General features: G+C 47.9%; 1 protein-coding gene across 1 annotated transcript in view; it reads right to left on the bottom strand.

The window, feature by feature from the left end:
- LOC116986519 (neuronal acetylcholine receptor subunit alpha-4-like) overlaps positions 1–7942 on the bottom strand; it is a 37261-nt gene extending 29319 nt beyond the window's left edge. Inside the window, 3 exon segments of the mRNA XM_033042148.1 lie at positions 6487–6692; positions 6694–6738; positions 7751–7942. Coding sequence (XP_032898039.1) covers positions 6487–6692; positions 6694–6738; positions 7751–7915 — 416 coding nt within the window. The 5' untranslated portion in view covers positions 7916–7942.
- Between the last annotated feature and the right edge of the window lie 8526 nt (positions 7943–16468).

Genomic DNA, 16468 nt, shown 5'->3' with positions numbered 1-16468 from the left:
TTTTTAATTAAATCCTTCTCCCCACCCCGCCCCACCAATATTTCAAAAATAAACTGGCTTCTCACCCATAGAATCAGCACCAGCCCCAGCCCCTGGTGAACGTTCCATTGTGTGATGTCACAATGCCCAATGTTCAAATACATTGTTGCCATGTACAGAGAAGGTTCACCAGACTGATTCCTGGGATGTCAGGACTTTCATATGACGAAAGACTGGATAGACTCGGCTTGTACATGCTAGAATTTAGAAGATTGAGGGGGTATCTTATAGAAACGTACAAAATTCTTAAGGGGTTGGACGGGCTAGATGCAGAAAGATTGTTCCAGATGTTGGGGAAGTCCAGAACAAGGGGTCACAGTTTAAGGATAAGGGGTAAATCTTTTAGGACCGAGATGAGAAAAACATTTTTCACACAGAGAGTGGTGAATCTCTGGAATTCACTGGCACAGAAGATAGTTGAGGCCTGTTCATTGGCTGTATTTAAGAGGGAGTTAGATGTGGCCCTTGTGGCTAAAGGGATCAGGGGGTATGGAGATAAGGCAGGTACAGGATACTGAGTTGGATGATCAGCCACGATCATATTGAATGGTGGTGCAGGCTCGAAGGGCCGAATGGCCTACTCTTGCACTTATTTTCAATGGTTCTGTTTCCCTCTCCTCACCCCTCTCCCCCACCCCCCCTTCCCTCTCTACACCACCCCCTTCCCTCTCTCCACCCTCCCCCTTCCTCCTACCCCTCTGTCCCTCTTCCATCACTCCCCCTACCCCTCTCCACCTCCCTCCCCACTCTTCCACCTCTCCCCCTTCCCCCTCCACTCTCCCTCCCCACTCTTTCACCTCTCTCCCCCACCCCTCTCCCCCTCTCCCCCTCCCTCCCTCCTCCCCTACCTCCCCATCCTCCCCCTCCCCCACATCTCTCTCCCCATCCCCCTCTCTCACCTCCTACCCCGCTCTCCTTTCCCTCCCAAATCTGTCCCGTTTCCTCCACCTCCTCTCCCCTCCCTCCCCTCTTCACATCCCCCCTCCCCCACCTGTGTGTTTGGGGGGTGGTTAATGTGAGTTTGATGCCGCAGCCCCCCCTCCCCCCCCCCCCCCGCAAAACGCCGTTGGGGAAACAGACCCAACGGGACTGCACTTGGTCTAGTCTATCTTTAAAACTGTGTGCCTGTCGCCTGCCATCCGTCCGGCTGCCTGCCTGCCTTTCGATTCGTTCCCATCGTGTGATGTCACAATGCCCAATGCTCGCAGATGTCTAATCGCAATGCCCGATGCTCGCAGATGTCCAATCGGAATGGATCCATTTACATGTACGGTTTCCGGCCGCATTTCTTCCTTTGATTCCCTGCAACTCCGAAACCAGACGCAGAATCGCCGACATCATTTCCATTTCGGTAGAGATTTCACTTTTCTTTCTAAGTATCCACTCCTCATTACATTTCGTCGTGTTTAAGTACACATTTTTAATCAAATCCTCCCCCCCCCCCCCCCCCCCCCCAATATTTCAAAAATAAACTGGCTTCTCACCCATAGAAGCAGCACCAGCCCCAGCCCCTGATGAACGTTCCATTGTGTGATGTCACAATGCCCAATGTTCACATATGTCCAATCGGAATGGATACATTTACATATGCCTTTGCAGGAGCCCCAGCCCCTGGTGAACGTTCCATCGTGTGATGTCACAATGCCCAATGCTCAAATACATTGTTGCCATAGAGGGAGTACAGAGAAGGTTCACCAGACTGATTACTGGAATGTCAGGATTTTCATATGAAGAAAGACTGGATAGACTCGCCTTGTACTCACTAGATTTTAGAAGATTGAGGGGGTATCTTATAGAAACGTATGACATTCTTAAGGGGTTGGACAGGCTAGATGCAGGAAGATTGTTCCGGATGTTGGGGAACTCCAGAACAAGGGGTCACAGTTTAAGGATAAGGGGGAAATCCTTTAGGACAGCGATGAGAAAAACATTTTTCACACAGATAGTGGTGAGTCTCTGGAACTCTCTGCCACAGAAGGTAGTTGAGGTCAGTTCATTGGCTATATTTAAGAGGGAGTTAGATGTGGCCCTTGTGGCTAAAGGGATCAGGGGGTATGGAGAGAAGGCAGGTACAGGATACTGAGTTGGATGATCAGCCATGATCATATTGAATGGTGATGCAGGCTCGAAGGGCCGAATGGTCCACTCCTGCACTTAATTTCCATGCTTCTATGTTTCCCTCTCTTCACCCCTCTCCCTCTCCCACCCATCCCTCTCTCCCCCACCCCCCTTCCCTCTCTACCACCACCCCCTTACCCCTACCCCTCTGTCCCTCTTTCACCACTCCACCTACCCCTCCCTCCCCACTCTTCCACTTCTATCCCCTTACCCGACGCCTCTCCCTCCCCCACCTCTCTCTCTTCCGCTCCCTTCCCCTCTCTCCCCCACCCCTTTCCCTCTGTCCCTCTTCCAACCACTCCCCCGTCCCTCTTCTACCACTCCCGCTACCCCTCTACCCCTCCCTCCCTCCCCACTCTTCCGCTTCTCTCCCACTCTCTCCTCCCCCTCTCCTCACCCCTCTCCCATCCCTCTCTCCCCCACCCCCCTTCCGTCTCTACCCCACCCCCTTCCCTTTCTCCCCCCACCCCCTTCCCCCTATCCCTCTGTCCCTCTTCCATCACTCCCGCTACCCCTCTCCTCCTCCCTCCCCACTCTTCCACTTCTCTCCCCCTTCCCCTCCACTCTCCCTCCCCACTCTTTCCCCTCTCTCCCCCCACCCCTCTCCCCATCCCTCCCTCCTCCCCTCCCTCCCCATCCCCCCTCCCCCACATCTCTCTCCCCATCTCTCACCCCCTACCCTGCTCTCCTTTCCCTCCCAAATCTATCCCGTTTCCTCCTCCTCCTCTCCCCTCTTCTCACCCCCCCCCCCCCGCAAACGCCGTTGGGGAAACAGACCCAACGGGTCTGCACTTGGTCTAGTATATTTATATATATCTGGGGAGAAGGAATGGGCGAAGTTTCGGGTCGAGACCATTCTTCAGACTGATGTCAGGGGAGGGGGCGAGACAAAGATATAATGTAGGTGGAGACAGTAAGACTAGTGGGAGAACTAGGAAGGGGAAGGGGATGGAGAGAGAAAGCAAGGGCTATCTAAAGTTAGAGAAGTCAATGTTCATACCGCTGGGGTGTAAGCTACCCAAGCAAAATATGAGGTGCTGCTCCTCCAATTTGTGCTGGGCCTCACTCTGACAATGGAGGAGGCCCAGGACGGAAATGTCAGATTGGGAATGGGAGGGGGAGTTCAAGTGCTGAGCCACTGGGAGGTTAGGTAGGTTAAGATGGACTGAGCGGAGGTGTTCAGTGAAACTATCACCGAGCCTGCGCATATATATATATATAATATATATGTACAGTATATGTACACACACACAGAACTTTTCTTTTGTTTATTATATTGTTTAATTATAGATTGATGGTCAAAGAGTGATACAGCATGGAAACAGGCCATTCGGAACAACTTGCCCACACCGGCCAACATGTCCCAGCTACACTAGTCCAACCTGCCCACGTTTGGACCATATCCCACCAAACCTGTCTTATCCATGTATTGTCTAACTATTTCTTAAACTTTGGGCTATCCCAGTCTCAATGACCTCCTCTGGCAGCTTGTTCCATACACCCACCACCCTTTGTGTGAAAATGTTACCCCTCAGATTCTTAATAAATCTTTTCCCCTTCCCGTTAAATCTATGGTCCTCGATTCACCTACTCTGGGCAAGAGATTCTGTGCATCGACCCGATCTATTCCTCTCATGATTTTATACACCTCTATAAGATCATCCCTCATCCTCCTGCTCTCCAAAGAATAGAGACCCAGCCGACTCAACCTCTCCCTGTAGCTCAAACCATCTGGTCCTGTCAACATCCTCATAACACTCATTTACAGACTACTATATTTATACATTCTGTTGTGCTGCTGCAAATAAGAACGTCATTGTTCTCTCTGGGACATGTGACAATTAAACACTCTTGACTCTCTCTTGAAGCATTGAGATAGTTTAAACAGCCTTCCAGAGTCCAATCAACTCAATCTTCCCAACAACCATTTTGAACACTACAAACCCCAACTAAACTACAAACTACAAATTGTCGTAGTTGCACTCAGGACTCGAAATTAGCGGTTGCCCGGGTGCCAATGGCAAGTTACAGTCCTAAAAGCCATGCCATTTTGCCCGGCTTGGCAAGCAACCGGGACACCCGCCCACCATTCGTGTATGAGTCTCGGCTCGGCGCTCGGCGCTAGCTCTCGGCTTGGGTCTCGGGTCTCCGCTCGGCGCTCGGTGCTAGCTCTCGGCTTGGGTCTCGGGTCTCCGCTCGGCTCGGCGCTCGGCGCTAGCTCTCGGCTCTCGGCGCTCGGCGCTAGCTCTCGGCTCGGGTCTTGGGTCTCCGCTCGGCACGGCCGGCCGCCGAGCACATCATCGGCCATGGTTGTGCGCATGTGCTACCCTGCATGGGTAGGGTGAAGACTATTCCATGCTTTAATTGTGCGGGGGAACTCCATGGAGCAGCCAGCATCTCTGGATAGAGAAAATTGGGTGACGTTTCGAGTAGAAACCCTTCATTACATTTCCTCTGGTTTTAGTGTTTTTAGTTTAATTTAAAGATACAGCGTGGAAACAGGCCCTTCGGCCCACCGAGTCCACGCCGACCATGGATCACTCGTACTCTAGTATCCCACACATTAGCGACGTAAGTCAAGTGTTTTATTCTCTCACATCCCAGAAAGGGGGACATCGCGTCACTTAGAGATTTAAGACTGAAAATGGATAGTTTCTTTTTTTTTAGTAACCAAAGTTATCAACGTATAATTTTTTGTGTGTTGGAAAAGAAAATATAGTGGCACAGCTGGTGAACTTGCTGCCTCACACGCCAGAGATCTGTGTTTGATCCTGTCCTCGGGCACTGTCTGTGTTGAATTTGCACATTCTCCCTGCAAGCATGTAGGTTTCCTCCCACATCCCAAAGACGCATTGGCTTTGTAGGTTAACTTGTCTTTATAAAATTGCCCCTAATGTGCAGAGAGTGGGTGAGGAAAGTGGGATAACAGAACTTGTGTGAATGGGTAGACAAAAATACTGGAGAAACTCAGCGGATGAGGCAGCATCTATGGAGCGAAGAAAATAGGCGACGTTTCGGGTCGAGACCCTTCTTCAGACTGATGTCGGGAGGGTAGGGTGCGGGGAAAAGAAAGTAAGAGGCGGAGACAGTAGGCTGTGGGAGAGCTGGGAATGGGAGGGGAAGGAGGGAGAAAGCAAGGACTACCTGAAATTGGAGAAGTCAATGTTCATACCGCTGGGGTGTAAATTACCCAAGCAAAATATGAGGTGCTGTTCCTCCAATTTGCGATGGGCCTCACTCTGGCCATGGAGGAGGCCCAGGACAGAAAGGTCGGATTCGGAATGGGAGGGGGAGTTGAAGTGCTGAGCCACCGGGAGATCAGGTTGGTTATTGCAAACTGAGTGAAGGTGTTGTGCGAAGCGATCGCCAAGCCTGCGCTTGGTCTCACCGAGGTTGATCATACGTTGAATAACCATATTTTTGTTTGGAAGTGGAAAGAAATAATAGAAATTGCATTCATTGCAATGTGTAAAAAGAGATGAGATACTGTATTGTAATTTTGCTGCATGTCATTGTGGTATATATCATATCTTGATTGGTGAATATGTTTAGTTTGTGACTTTATTTGAAGCAGAAATAATATGTGAATGCTTCATTGATCATAATTCCGACTGGTGACTACACACTTCGTCCGAGCACATTATCGCGCGTGTCATGCAAGCCGTCTTAAATGACCACCTAAACTGTCATTTGGCAACCTAAAAAGCTGCCGAGGTTGCTCGGCTGGCAACAGGGAAAAAAAGGTAAGCGAGAGCCCTGTCTGGCCTTTTTTGCACTCTTTTTTAAATTTAATTAAACTTTTTTTTTAGTTTATTATGTTATCTGTGTTTTTACAGTCATTTACCCAGAGTAGAGGAAGCAAGAACAAGGGGGCACAGGTTTAAAATGAGGGGGGAAAGAATTAACAGGGACCTGAGGGGCAACCTTTTCACTCAGTGAGTAGATGGAACGAGCTGCGAGGGGGGGGTGTACTTGAGGCAGGGTCTATAACAGCATTAAAAAATACTTTTGATAGGTACATGGATAGAAAAGGTTTAGAGGGATATAGCCCAAATCCAAGCATTTGGGACTACCTTAGATAGGGGCACCTTGGTCGGCATGGACCATTTGGGCCAAAGTAACCGTGTCCATGTCTCTGTGGCTCCTTCTCTCTGTGACTCTGTGTCTCTGTCTCTCTGTGTCTCTGTACCCTTGCTTCCCAGTCAAACCCCCGGGAACTGAGTCCCAATTATCCATTGAGTTTGCATTGACACTTTGGTAATCTGCAGAACTGGACAAGCAGACTCATTACCGTCAAACACAGTCAAACACGGGCATGCTGCAACTCACTTGTTGTAGAGGACTATGTCAGGCCTCCAGAGGAGCTCTGATGGGATCCTGATGGAAGTCACATTCTCATATTCCGAGGGATCCCAGCGCAGTTTAAAGTCATCCCATTCCTGGAAAGTCAACAAGAGTGGCCAGGTGTCAAATCAAGTGGAAAGGTCACCATGTTGAACCAAGGGGGAAGGTGGGATGTGAAGAAGACTGACTGACCTGCTTCACCCACACGTTTGTGGTCATCATCTGGTTCTTTTCATCCTGTGTGGAGATCCCAAGACATTACAAGTGGAAGACTATAACCATATAACAACACAATATAACTCACAAGTAATTGAACAATTATGTTATCAATAATGTACTGTCAATGGGAGAATGCTGGTAGCATCCCTTGACTAAATCCCAAATCCACTGAACAAACTTTCCCTCACCCTCGAACCTCCCAATCAAAGTTGCAGTGTTAAGCCCCATAGTATAAAATTAACTCTGCCAGTGCAGCACATCGAACATAGACCAGTACAGCACAGAACAGGCCCTTTGGCCCACAATGTCTGTGCTGAACATGATGCCAAGACCAACTCTTATCTACCTGCACATAGTCATAGAGTACAAATAATCCACATTCCTCCATTCCCTGCAAATCCAAGTGCTTATCCAAAAGTTTCTTAAATGCCGTTATCAAATCTGCCTCCACCACCAGGCACTTATCATCCTCTGTGTAAAAAACTTCCACATCACATCCCCTTTAACCTTTGCCCATCGCCCCTCTCACTTTAGCTATGCCCTCTAGTCTTTGATATTTCCATCCTGAGACAAAGGTTCTGACTACACACTCTATCTACGCCTCGCATAATTTGATCATCAGGTCTTCTCGCAACCACCAGCGTTCCAGAGAAAACAATCCAAGTCTGTCTAACCTCTTCCTGTAGCTAACTCTCTAATCCAGGTATAAATCTGGTAACCCTTCTCTGCTCCCTCTCTAAAGCCTCCACATCCTTTTTGTACTGAATTACATACAGAACTCAAAAGTTAGCTGAAGCCATCAAGCTTCAGTCTGAAGAAGGGTCTTGACCTGAAACATCACCCATTCTTATTATCCAGAGATGCTGCCTGTCCCACTGAGTTACTCCAGCATATTGTGCCCATCTTCAAGCTGAATCATGACTTGCTGGCTCTTATACTCATCGCCATGGCCAATGAAGTCAAAGCATACCATGATGAAACTGCACCAATCTATCTACTTGCAGAGTGACCTGCAGCTTGATCTACATACCACGTCCACAAGTTGGGCGATGGACAGTCCGAAATGGACAAAGACGGTGTCTGAAGAGTTGGCCACCGGTCGGGAGAACTTGTTGTAGCCAGTGAAGAGGTTCTCCAGGAGCCGTTCCTCCGCCTGGCGATGACGACCCACCTTGCAACACACTGACAGCGGCATGTTATTCAGTTTGAGAACCCACCACCTACACGTCATCAGGCCCAGACATCAACAGAGAACTTGGACACAAAATGCTGGAGTAACTCAGGGGGACAGGCAGCATCTCTGGTGAGAAGGAATGGCTGTTGTTTCGGGTGGCGACGCTTTTTCAGAGAATACTGCCTGTCCCACTGAATTACTCCAGCATTGTGTCTACCAACAGAGAGATAGAGACACAACGAACTGCAGATGCAACTAAGAGCTAGGAGCAGCACGGTGGCACAGCACCAGAGACACTGGTTCAATCCTGTCTATGGGTGCTGTCGACGGAATTTCTACGTTCTCCCTGTGACCGCGTGGGTTTTCTCCGGGTGCTCCAGTTTCTTAGCACACTCCAAATTAGTTTATGTAAATTGTCCCTAGTGTGTAGGCTAAAACTAGTGTACCGGTGATCACTGGTCGGCGTGGACTCGGTGGCCGAAAGGCCTGTTTCCACGCTGTAAACTAAACTGAACTAAACCTGCCACCTCCCTCCCAATCACTTCCCCTTGCCCCTTCCTGCAGCAATCTATCCCCCACTCCGTCTGTCTGGAGAAGCGTCCCGACCCGAGACGTTGTCTGTCCATTCCCTCAACAAATGCTGCCTGACCCGCTGAGCTCCTGCAGCTCTGTGTTTTGCTCAAGATTCTGTCATTTGCAGTTCCTTGCGTCTCCACCCATTCCCATCATTATTGCAGATCCTCACTTGTCCACCTACCCAGATAGCAGAGATGGGTGCAGGCCAGAGTTGTGAGTCTATGACCTGCGATGGTGATAGCAGCTCACGGACACAGCCCGGATCGGGTAACACCAGGGCCAGCGGTCGGCTATTCGCTCCTCGATCAACATGATCCTCGATTTGATTCTCTACCCTTTTCGCCCTCCTCACTCCCCTTAACTCTCTCCCCTTTCCTTAACTCTCCCCTTCTATCTACCCCGTTGCCCCCCATCCTCCCTTTAACCTCACCTATCCCGTCCATCCCTCTCCCTTGCCACTCTCACCTACCCCCCTCTCTCCCCACCCCCACCCCCTCCTTCCTCCCTCCCTCCTTCTCCTCTACCCCTTCCCCAACTTCCTTTAACACCTCTCCCATATCACCCTCCCCCCTCTAACCCCAATCCCCACCCGACCCTCTCTCCCCGCCCCGTTCGGTGCCCGTCGCTCGGACCCTACCTGGGGCGCTGATCAGCAGCAGAAGCAGAGGAGCTCGGCCCCGGGAGCCCCCGGTCCCGTCTGGCCGTCGCATCCCGCGTTAGCGCACCGTGCAGCGGGCGGGCGTTCAGCGCCACTCTGTCCCAAAGCTCCTATAGCGCTATAGGATCTTTGCTCTGTCCCGTTCGCCCGGACTCGCACTCCGCCCTCCAGGACAGATCGCACCTCCCAGGGCACTCCGCCCCCTCTCTCTCTCTCTCTCCCTCCCTCTCCCTTTCTTTCCACCACTCTCTCTCTCTCTCTCCCTCCCTCTATCTCTCCGCCCTCTCTCTCCCCTTCTCTCCACCCCTCTCTGTCTCCCTCCATCACCCTCTCTCCCTCCCCCCTCACTCTTTCCTCTCTCTCTCTCCCCCTTCTCTCTCCCTCCCTCCCTCTATCTCTCCTGGTTCACACCCTCCCCAGAGACATCTCTCCCCTGGCTCACTCTTCCCCCACCCCCCAGAACACTCCGCCCCATCCTCCTCACATCCCTCCTCTCCCTAGAGATGGAATGGCCAGTCCCCTTTCCTCGACAGACTGCTCACCAACTCTGCTCCCCAACACATTTCTCCCTCCCCAGACCCCCTCCTCTTCCCCTCCCTCCCAAAATACTTATTTATGAGAAGTATCAGCTTAATAACTCTGAAGACCACAGAAGTCCCAGACTTTTAGAGATCCTGAGGTGTATCAATTGCATGAACATGTTGGGCATAAGGGTCAGTCCCTCTCCCTCTCTCCCAGCTTACAATTGTGTTTGGATACACACATGGAGCTGGAAATACTCAACAAGTCAGGCAGCGTCTGCACAGAGACGCAGGGTGAAAGTTGAAGATCCTTTGGAAACATTTATAAGACATTTGGACAGGTACGTGGATAGGAAAGTTTGAGAGGGATATGGGCCAAACTCGGGCAAATGGGACTAGCTTAGATGGGTATTCGTGGGTGATCTATCTTTCCCTCTCAACCACATTCTCATGCTTTCTCCCCTGACATCCTATACATGACTCTATGGTCGGTCAGGCAGGGTCAGTGGAGAGACCCGTAATGAACATTTCTTGAAAGGTTCTGACAAAGGATCTTCAACTTTCACCCGGTGTCTATCTCCACCGATGCTGCCTGACTTGTTGAGTATTTCTAGTGTTTTGTTTTCATTGAGATACAAGATACTGCAGATGCAGGAATCGCAAGTAAAAAAAGACAAAGTGCTGGAGAAACTCAGCGGGTCAGGCAGAATCAGTGGAGGCAATGGACAGATTACGTTTCAGATCAGTTGCCTTCATCAGCAGGGCTCTCACTTAACTTTTTTTTCCTGTTGCAAGCCAGGTTAACCTTGGCAGCATTTTAGGTTGCCAAATGACAGTTTAGGTGGTCATTTAAGATGGTTTGCAAGACGCGTGCGATAATGTGCTCGGACGAAATGCGTAGTCACCAGTCGGAATTATGCTCAATTAAGCATTCACATATTATTTCTGCTTCAAATAAAGTCACAAACTAAACATATTCACCGATCTAGACATGATTTATACCACAATGACATGCAGCAAAATTATAATACAGTATCTCAACTCTTTTTACACATTGCAATTAATGCAATTTCTATTAGTTCTTTTCACTTCCAAACAAAAATGGGGTTGGATTATTCAGCGTATGATCAACCTGTGTCAATAAATCCTGGACCATGGTAACATATATGCTTAACCATGCACACTACAGATTGATGCAAGCATGTTTTCTGTGAAGGACCGAAAATTACCATGGCCATAGCATGGGTCGTTATTGCTATTGGTACAGAAACACTCTCGCCTCCCACATAATTTATCCACAACAAAATATACAGGTTGCAAGGAATTTTCTAAAGGCATGTTAAAACCGACTATACCCATCTGACAGGTTAAACATTACACTAACTGACAAGAGATTGCCAAAGGACATAACTGCAGCAAATGTTCTTTTGGTAATATGTTTAAAGGTGTCAAAACGCCACATTACCGTACATTCAGATTAGATGTATGTGTTGTGAACAGCAATGAAGATACCCAGTTTGTTCGCACCAGATTAATAAAAAATTATTGATAAACGCTGTTTCCATCATTCCCACTCAGAATTAATGTTAAAATTTCAACTGAAATATCTCCTGACCAAATTTGTGATGTATATAACCGACTGTAGAAGTGAAACCTCGATAAATCGAACATATAGTTGTGATTGTTGCTCATTAAATAACTACAGTACTGATACTCCATATTAAGAGCATTGATTTGCCGTTAAAATTAATTCTGTAATAACGTGTCAACGGTAGCAGTGACAATCGAACACTGCGGTTTTAATGTTTCACGTGTTCACAATTTAATTAATCCATCTTTATGAACTAATAACATTGAGAATTAAACCACATTTGATTGCATTCCGTTATCAAACATAGTCAATATTCGCTCTGAAGACATTTCCAGCACAATATGGTCAGGGAGGGGGGGGGAGGGGGTGTGTGAATCGGTGCGGGGTGGATAGATGGCGGGGGGGGGGTGTTGAGAAGACAATTGGTGCGGAATGGATGGATTGAGGCCGATGAATTAGTACGTGTTAGTTGGAGTATGTAAAATTGTGAGGGGAGAGCACCAGAGATGTCAGTGGTGTTGCATGGATCAGTATAGGATGAATGAGGGGATCGGTACAGGATGGATGGGGAGTTGGTGCAGGGTAAATGGAGTGTGGGTCAGTACGGGATGAATGGGGAGATTAGTACAGGATGAATGGAGGAGAAGTGGAGGATGGATGGGAAGGGGGGTAAGTACAGGATGAATTGGGGGACCAGTGTAGGATGGATGGGGGGTAGCGTGGTGGATAGGGTGGTCAGCACAGGATGAATATATGGGGAGGGATAGATGGGGAGGGGAGCACAGGGAATGTCAGTGAGGACTGAATAGAGGTAGGAATGGGGATCAGTGCGGGATGCAGAGGAGGTTTGAAAGCGGTTATCGCTGTTAGCGGATTTGCAAGCAGCAGCCGCTATCAGGGCGGGCGGGGTGCGGGAGGAAGAGGTGGTGGAGCCACTGTCGCGGCCGCTGCTGCCACTGTGCGGGGCCCGTCATTCGCTCCGACCCATCGTCACCCCGCACCTGGTATCTTTGCCCAGCAATACAGCCGCCGCAGACACGAAACGTCACGTTCCTTTTCTCCAGAGATGCTGCCTGACCCACGGAGTTACTCCAGTTTTTTGTGTCTATCTTCGGTATAAACCAGTATCTGCAGTGTCAAGCCGGGCAAAATGAGTCACCGTTTAGGTTGCCCGGGTGCCAACGGCCACCCAAAGTACCGTTAATTTCGAGCCCTGAAAAAGAAGGGTTCTGTTTCCAGTCGTGGGAGAGTCTAGGGCCAGAGGGCACCGCCTCAGAATAAAAGGATGTACCTTTGGAGAGGAGGAGGAATTTCTTTAACCAGAGGTTGATGAATCTGTGGAATTCATTGCCACAAACTGGTGGCGAGGCCATCGTTGAGTATTGTTAAAGCGGAGATTGATAGGTTCTTGATTGGGTCTCAAAGGTTACGGGGAGAAGGCAGGAGAATGGGGTTGAGAGGGAAAGATAGATAAGCCATGATTGAATGGTGGAGCAAACTTGATTAGTTGAATGTCCTAATTCCACTCCTATGTTTTCGTTAGGTTTAGAAATACAGTGCGGAAACAGGCCATTCAGCCCGCCAAGTCCACGCTGACCAATGATCCCTGTACACCAGCACTATCCTACACACTAACGACAATTTACAATTTTTACTGCATCCAACTAACCTACAAACATGCACATCTTTAGAATGTGGGAGGAAACTCGAGAACACGGAGTAAACCCACGCAGTCACAAGGAAAACGTGCAAACTCCGTACAAACAGCACCCATAGGACGCATGGGATCAAAGCAGAGCCTCTTGTGCTGTAAGGCAGCAACTCTACCTCAGTGCCACTGTGACACCCTATGTCTTATGATCTTATGATTCAAAACATCGCCTGCCCATATCCCACCACAGATGCTGCCAGACCATTGGAGTTTGTTGTTCTGTTTTTAATCTCTGTCCTACTTTCATTTCGGACACAACCCTGTCCCCGCCAAAACCAATATAGCTTAAATTAGAAATTTCCTTGTAATGTATCTGGTTCCAGACTGTCCTTGCCATGGTTCAGTCACCTTCAGCTTTTCGGGTACAGGGTGGAAGCATGGAGGAGTCTACAGCTCAGTCTCGAACGGGTTAAATATCAAGCATTGAGCCTTCGGTCAATATTATTCATAAAATATACATATTTCATTCAACATCAATTAAAGTAACTGCATGCAGAAGCTGTTTTCAATTAAATACTAATAACGATGCATTATAAATAATTCAGAATCTTTCTCCCTAATCTTACGCCATTTGATGATCCAATTACGGACGAAAGAGAAAGTACTCTTACATCTGAGAATAAATATCTCACCATTCTTCGTGTGTGGGTCTCGTCTGACCTTTATTTCCAACCCATGTCAGCCACTCAGAGCCAATCCTATCGTCCCCAACTCACACGCCTTTATTAATTGGCCCTGTAAAGTACCCCTAGTGTGTAGGGAGTCATAGAATCTTACAGCAGACCCTTCGGCCCAACTTGCCAACACCAACCATCCTGCCCATCTACACTAGTCCCACTTGCCCACATTTGGCCCATATCCCTGTAAACCTGTCCTATCCTTGTACCTGCCCAAATGTTTCTTAAGCTTTGTGAAATTACCTGCCTCAACTATCTCTTCTATCAGCTCCATATACCTACTACCCTTTGCATAAAAAAGTTGCACCTCATATTCCTTGTAAATCTTTCCCCGCTCACCTTAAAAAAGGTTGAGGTCTGATATTTTCACATCCATTCATACACTGTTGAGTGGATGAGAAAGTGGGTTAACATAGAACAGGTGTGAATGGGTGTTTGATAGTCAGCATGGTCTCGATGGGCCAAAGGGCCTGTTTCCATGCTGTGTCTCTAAATTAACATAGAACTGGTGTGAATAGATTATCGATGGTCGGCGTGGACTTGCGGCTGAAGGGCCTGTTTCCATGCTATATCTCTAAACCAAAATAAGGCAGATCTCCACCCTTTCCTTCCCTCTCCCTCCTCACACCCTCCATGCCCCCCCCCCCCCCCCCCCCCCCCCCCCCCCCCCCCCCCACCACCAATCCACTCACACCCATCTACAAAGATGTGCAGTTTCTAGGTTAATTTATTTCTGTAAATTGTCCCTAGTCCCTAGTGTGTAGGATAGTGCTAGTGTATGGGGTGATCGCAGGTCGGTGTGGACTTTGTGGGCCGAAGGGCCTGTTTCCCTCACTGTATCTCTAAAGTCTAAAGTCTAAAGAAGAGAGAGGGATTGTAAATGCGGCACAATCTGCCATAAAACTCGATAAATCCTATACCAGATGTTGAGGATTTGGAGAATCTGGTGCTTCAGAGAGCAGATAACATAAGCTGCTTAAAGTCCACGAATAGCACGTAGGTCAAGGACCCTGGTCCACAGACACAAACAATAAAAAACTCTTCATCTGAAACAAGAGGTAGGGGTTGTTGGAGGAATGGCACATATTCCCCTTGGGTAGCTTACAGCTCAGTAGTATGAACATTGAATTCTCACATTTTTAAGTAACTTCATCTCCCTCCCCCCTCCCTCCTTGCACCCCTCCACCCCGGTCGTTTTACCAGTTCCACAGTTCTCCACACTGTTTCTCTTGAGATCACACTTTCCTTTCCCAACAATGGACCTACCAGGCCTTGTGGCCGGCCCTGGTTGTAAACCAGCAACTGCAGTTCCTTAATGTTTAAAAACTAGCTTAATGGCTGTAAAGCTTCATTAGATACTTTGGAGTTTAGGAAGTATTATTTTAAACAATCTGTCAGGTCTGATGCTCCTTAAATAATTTTTTTATCTGATTATTTCTACCTTTAGATTTAGGTTTATTATTGTCACGTATCAACCGAGGTACAGTGAAAGCTTCGTTATCTAAACAGATCATATAATACCATACATAAATATAATCGTCAAACCCATGTCCAATAGGTAGAGCAAAGGGGAAGATACAGAGTGCAGAATATAGTTCTCAGCATTGTAGTGCATCAGTTCCAGAGACAAAGTCCAATGTCCGCAATGGGGTAGAGGTGAATCAGACAGTTTCTGGAAGGACTGTGCCAGAAGCCTGAAAACTGTTTCTGGCCAAGGAACTGATTGTGGACTTTGGAAGGGGAAGGATGAGGACCCACAATCCTGTTTACATCAATGGGTCGGTGGTGGAGAGGGTCAAAAACTTCAAATTCCTGGGCATGCATATTTCCGAAGATCTTTCCTGGACCCAGCACACTGATGCAATTATAAAGAAAGCACATCAGCGACTCTACTTCCTGAGAAGATTACGGAGATTCGACATGTCAAAGAGGATTCTCCTGAACTTCTACACTAGAGAGCATACTGACTGGTTGCATCGTGGCGTGGTTCGGCAACTTGAACGTCCAGGAGCGGAAAAGACTGCAGAAAGTTGTGATCACTGCCAGTCCATCACCGGCTCTGACCTACCCACCATCGAAGGGATCTATCGAAGTAGCTCTCTAAAAGGCAGCCAACATCATCAAAGACCCACACCATCGTGGCCGCTCACTCCTTTCGCCATTGCCATCAGGAAGAAGGTACAGGAGCCTGAAAACTGTAATGTCCAGGTTCAGGAACAGCTTCATCCCTGCAGCCATCAGGCTATTAAACACGACAACAAATAAGCTCCGAACTGCAACAGACTATCATTATTATTGCACTATATTTGTTTATTTTTTACATATGTGAGCATGTGTATACACACACATTGAACTTTTTTTTCCTCTTGTTTATTTACTATGTTTACATATTCTGTTGTGCTGCAGTAAGCAAGAATTTCATTATCCTATCTGGGACACATGACAATAAAACACTCTTGACTTGGTGCGCACTCTCAAGCTTCTGTGTTTTTATATTTCTTGTAGTCTCTGTGATGGTTCTTCTTGTATTTTTATATCATCTTTCTGTTCTTGAGCAAAAATGTTTAACTGAAGTATGGAAATGTTTCTTATTAAATTGTCAGAAGTATTTATTTAAATAGTTTGCCTATAGTTTGATTATGAAGGTACGCATAGACATGGATAACACAGTGGTCTCCGCCACAATATGTTAGAATACTGAGTTCTCATCGAATCCTAGGTTTGCAAATATGTGTTTTTGAAAGGGGGCGCTGTCCTGTGCACGGCTGCCCTGCCAGCAGTTGTCTGTCGTTTCACCGTATTATTTTTATTATTAGTTAATTAAAGTGTTTTGTTTGGAG

The sequence above is a fragment of the Amblyraja radiata genome, chromosome 23 (genome assembly GCF_010909765.2).
Source record: "Amblyraja radiata isolate CabotCenter1 chromosome 23, sAmbRad1.1.pri, whole genome shotgun sequence".
NCBI classification, from domain to species: domain Eukaryota; kingdom Metazoa; phylum Chordata; class Chondrichthyes; order Rajiformes; family Rajidae; genus Amblyraja; species Amblyraja radiata.
Note: the sequence above shows the minus strand (reverse complement) of the source record. Positions and strands in the feature narration are given on the sequence as shown.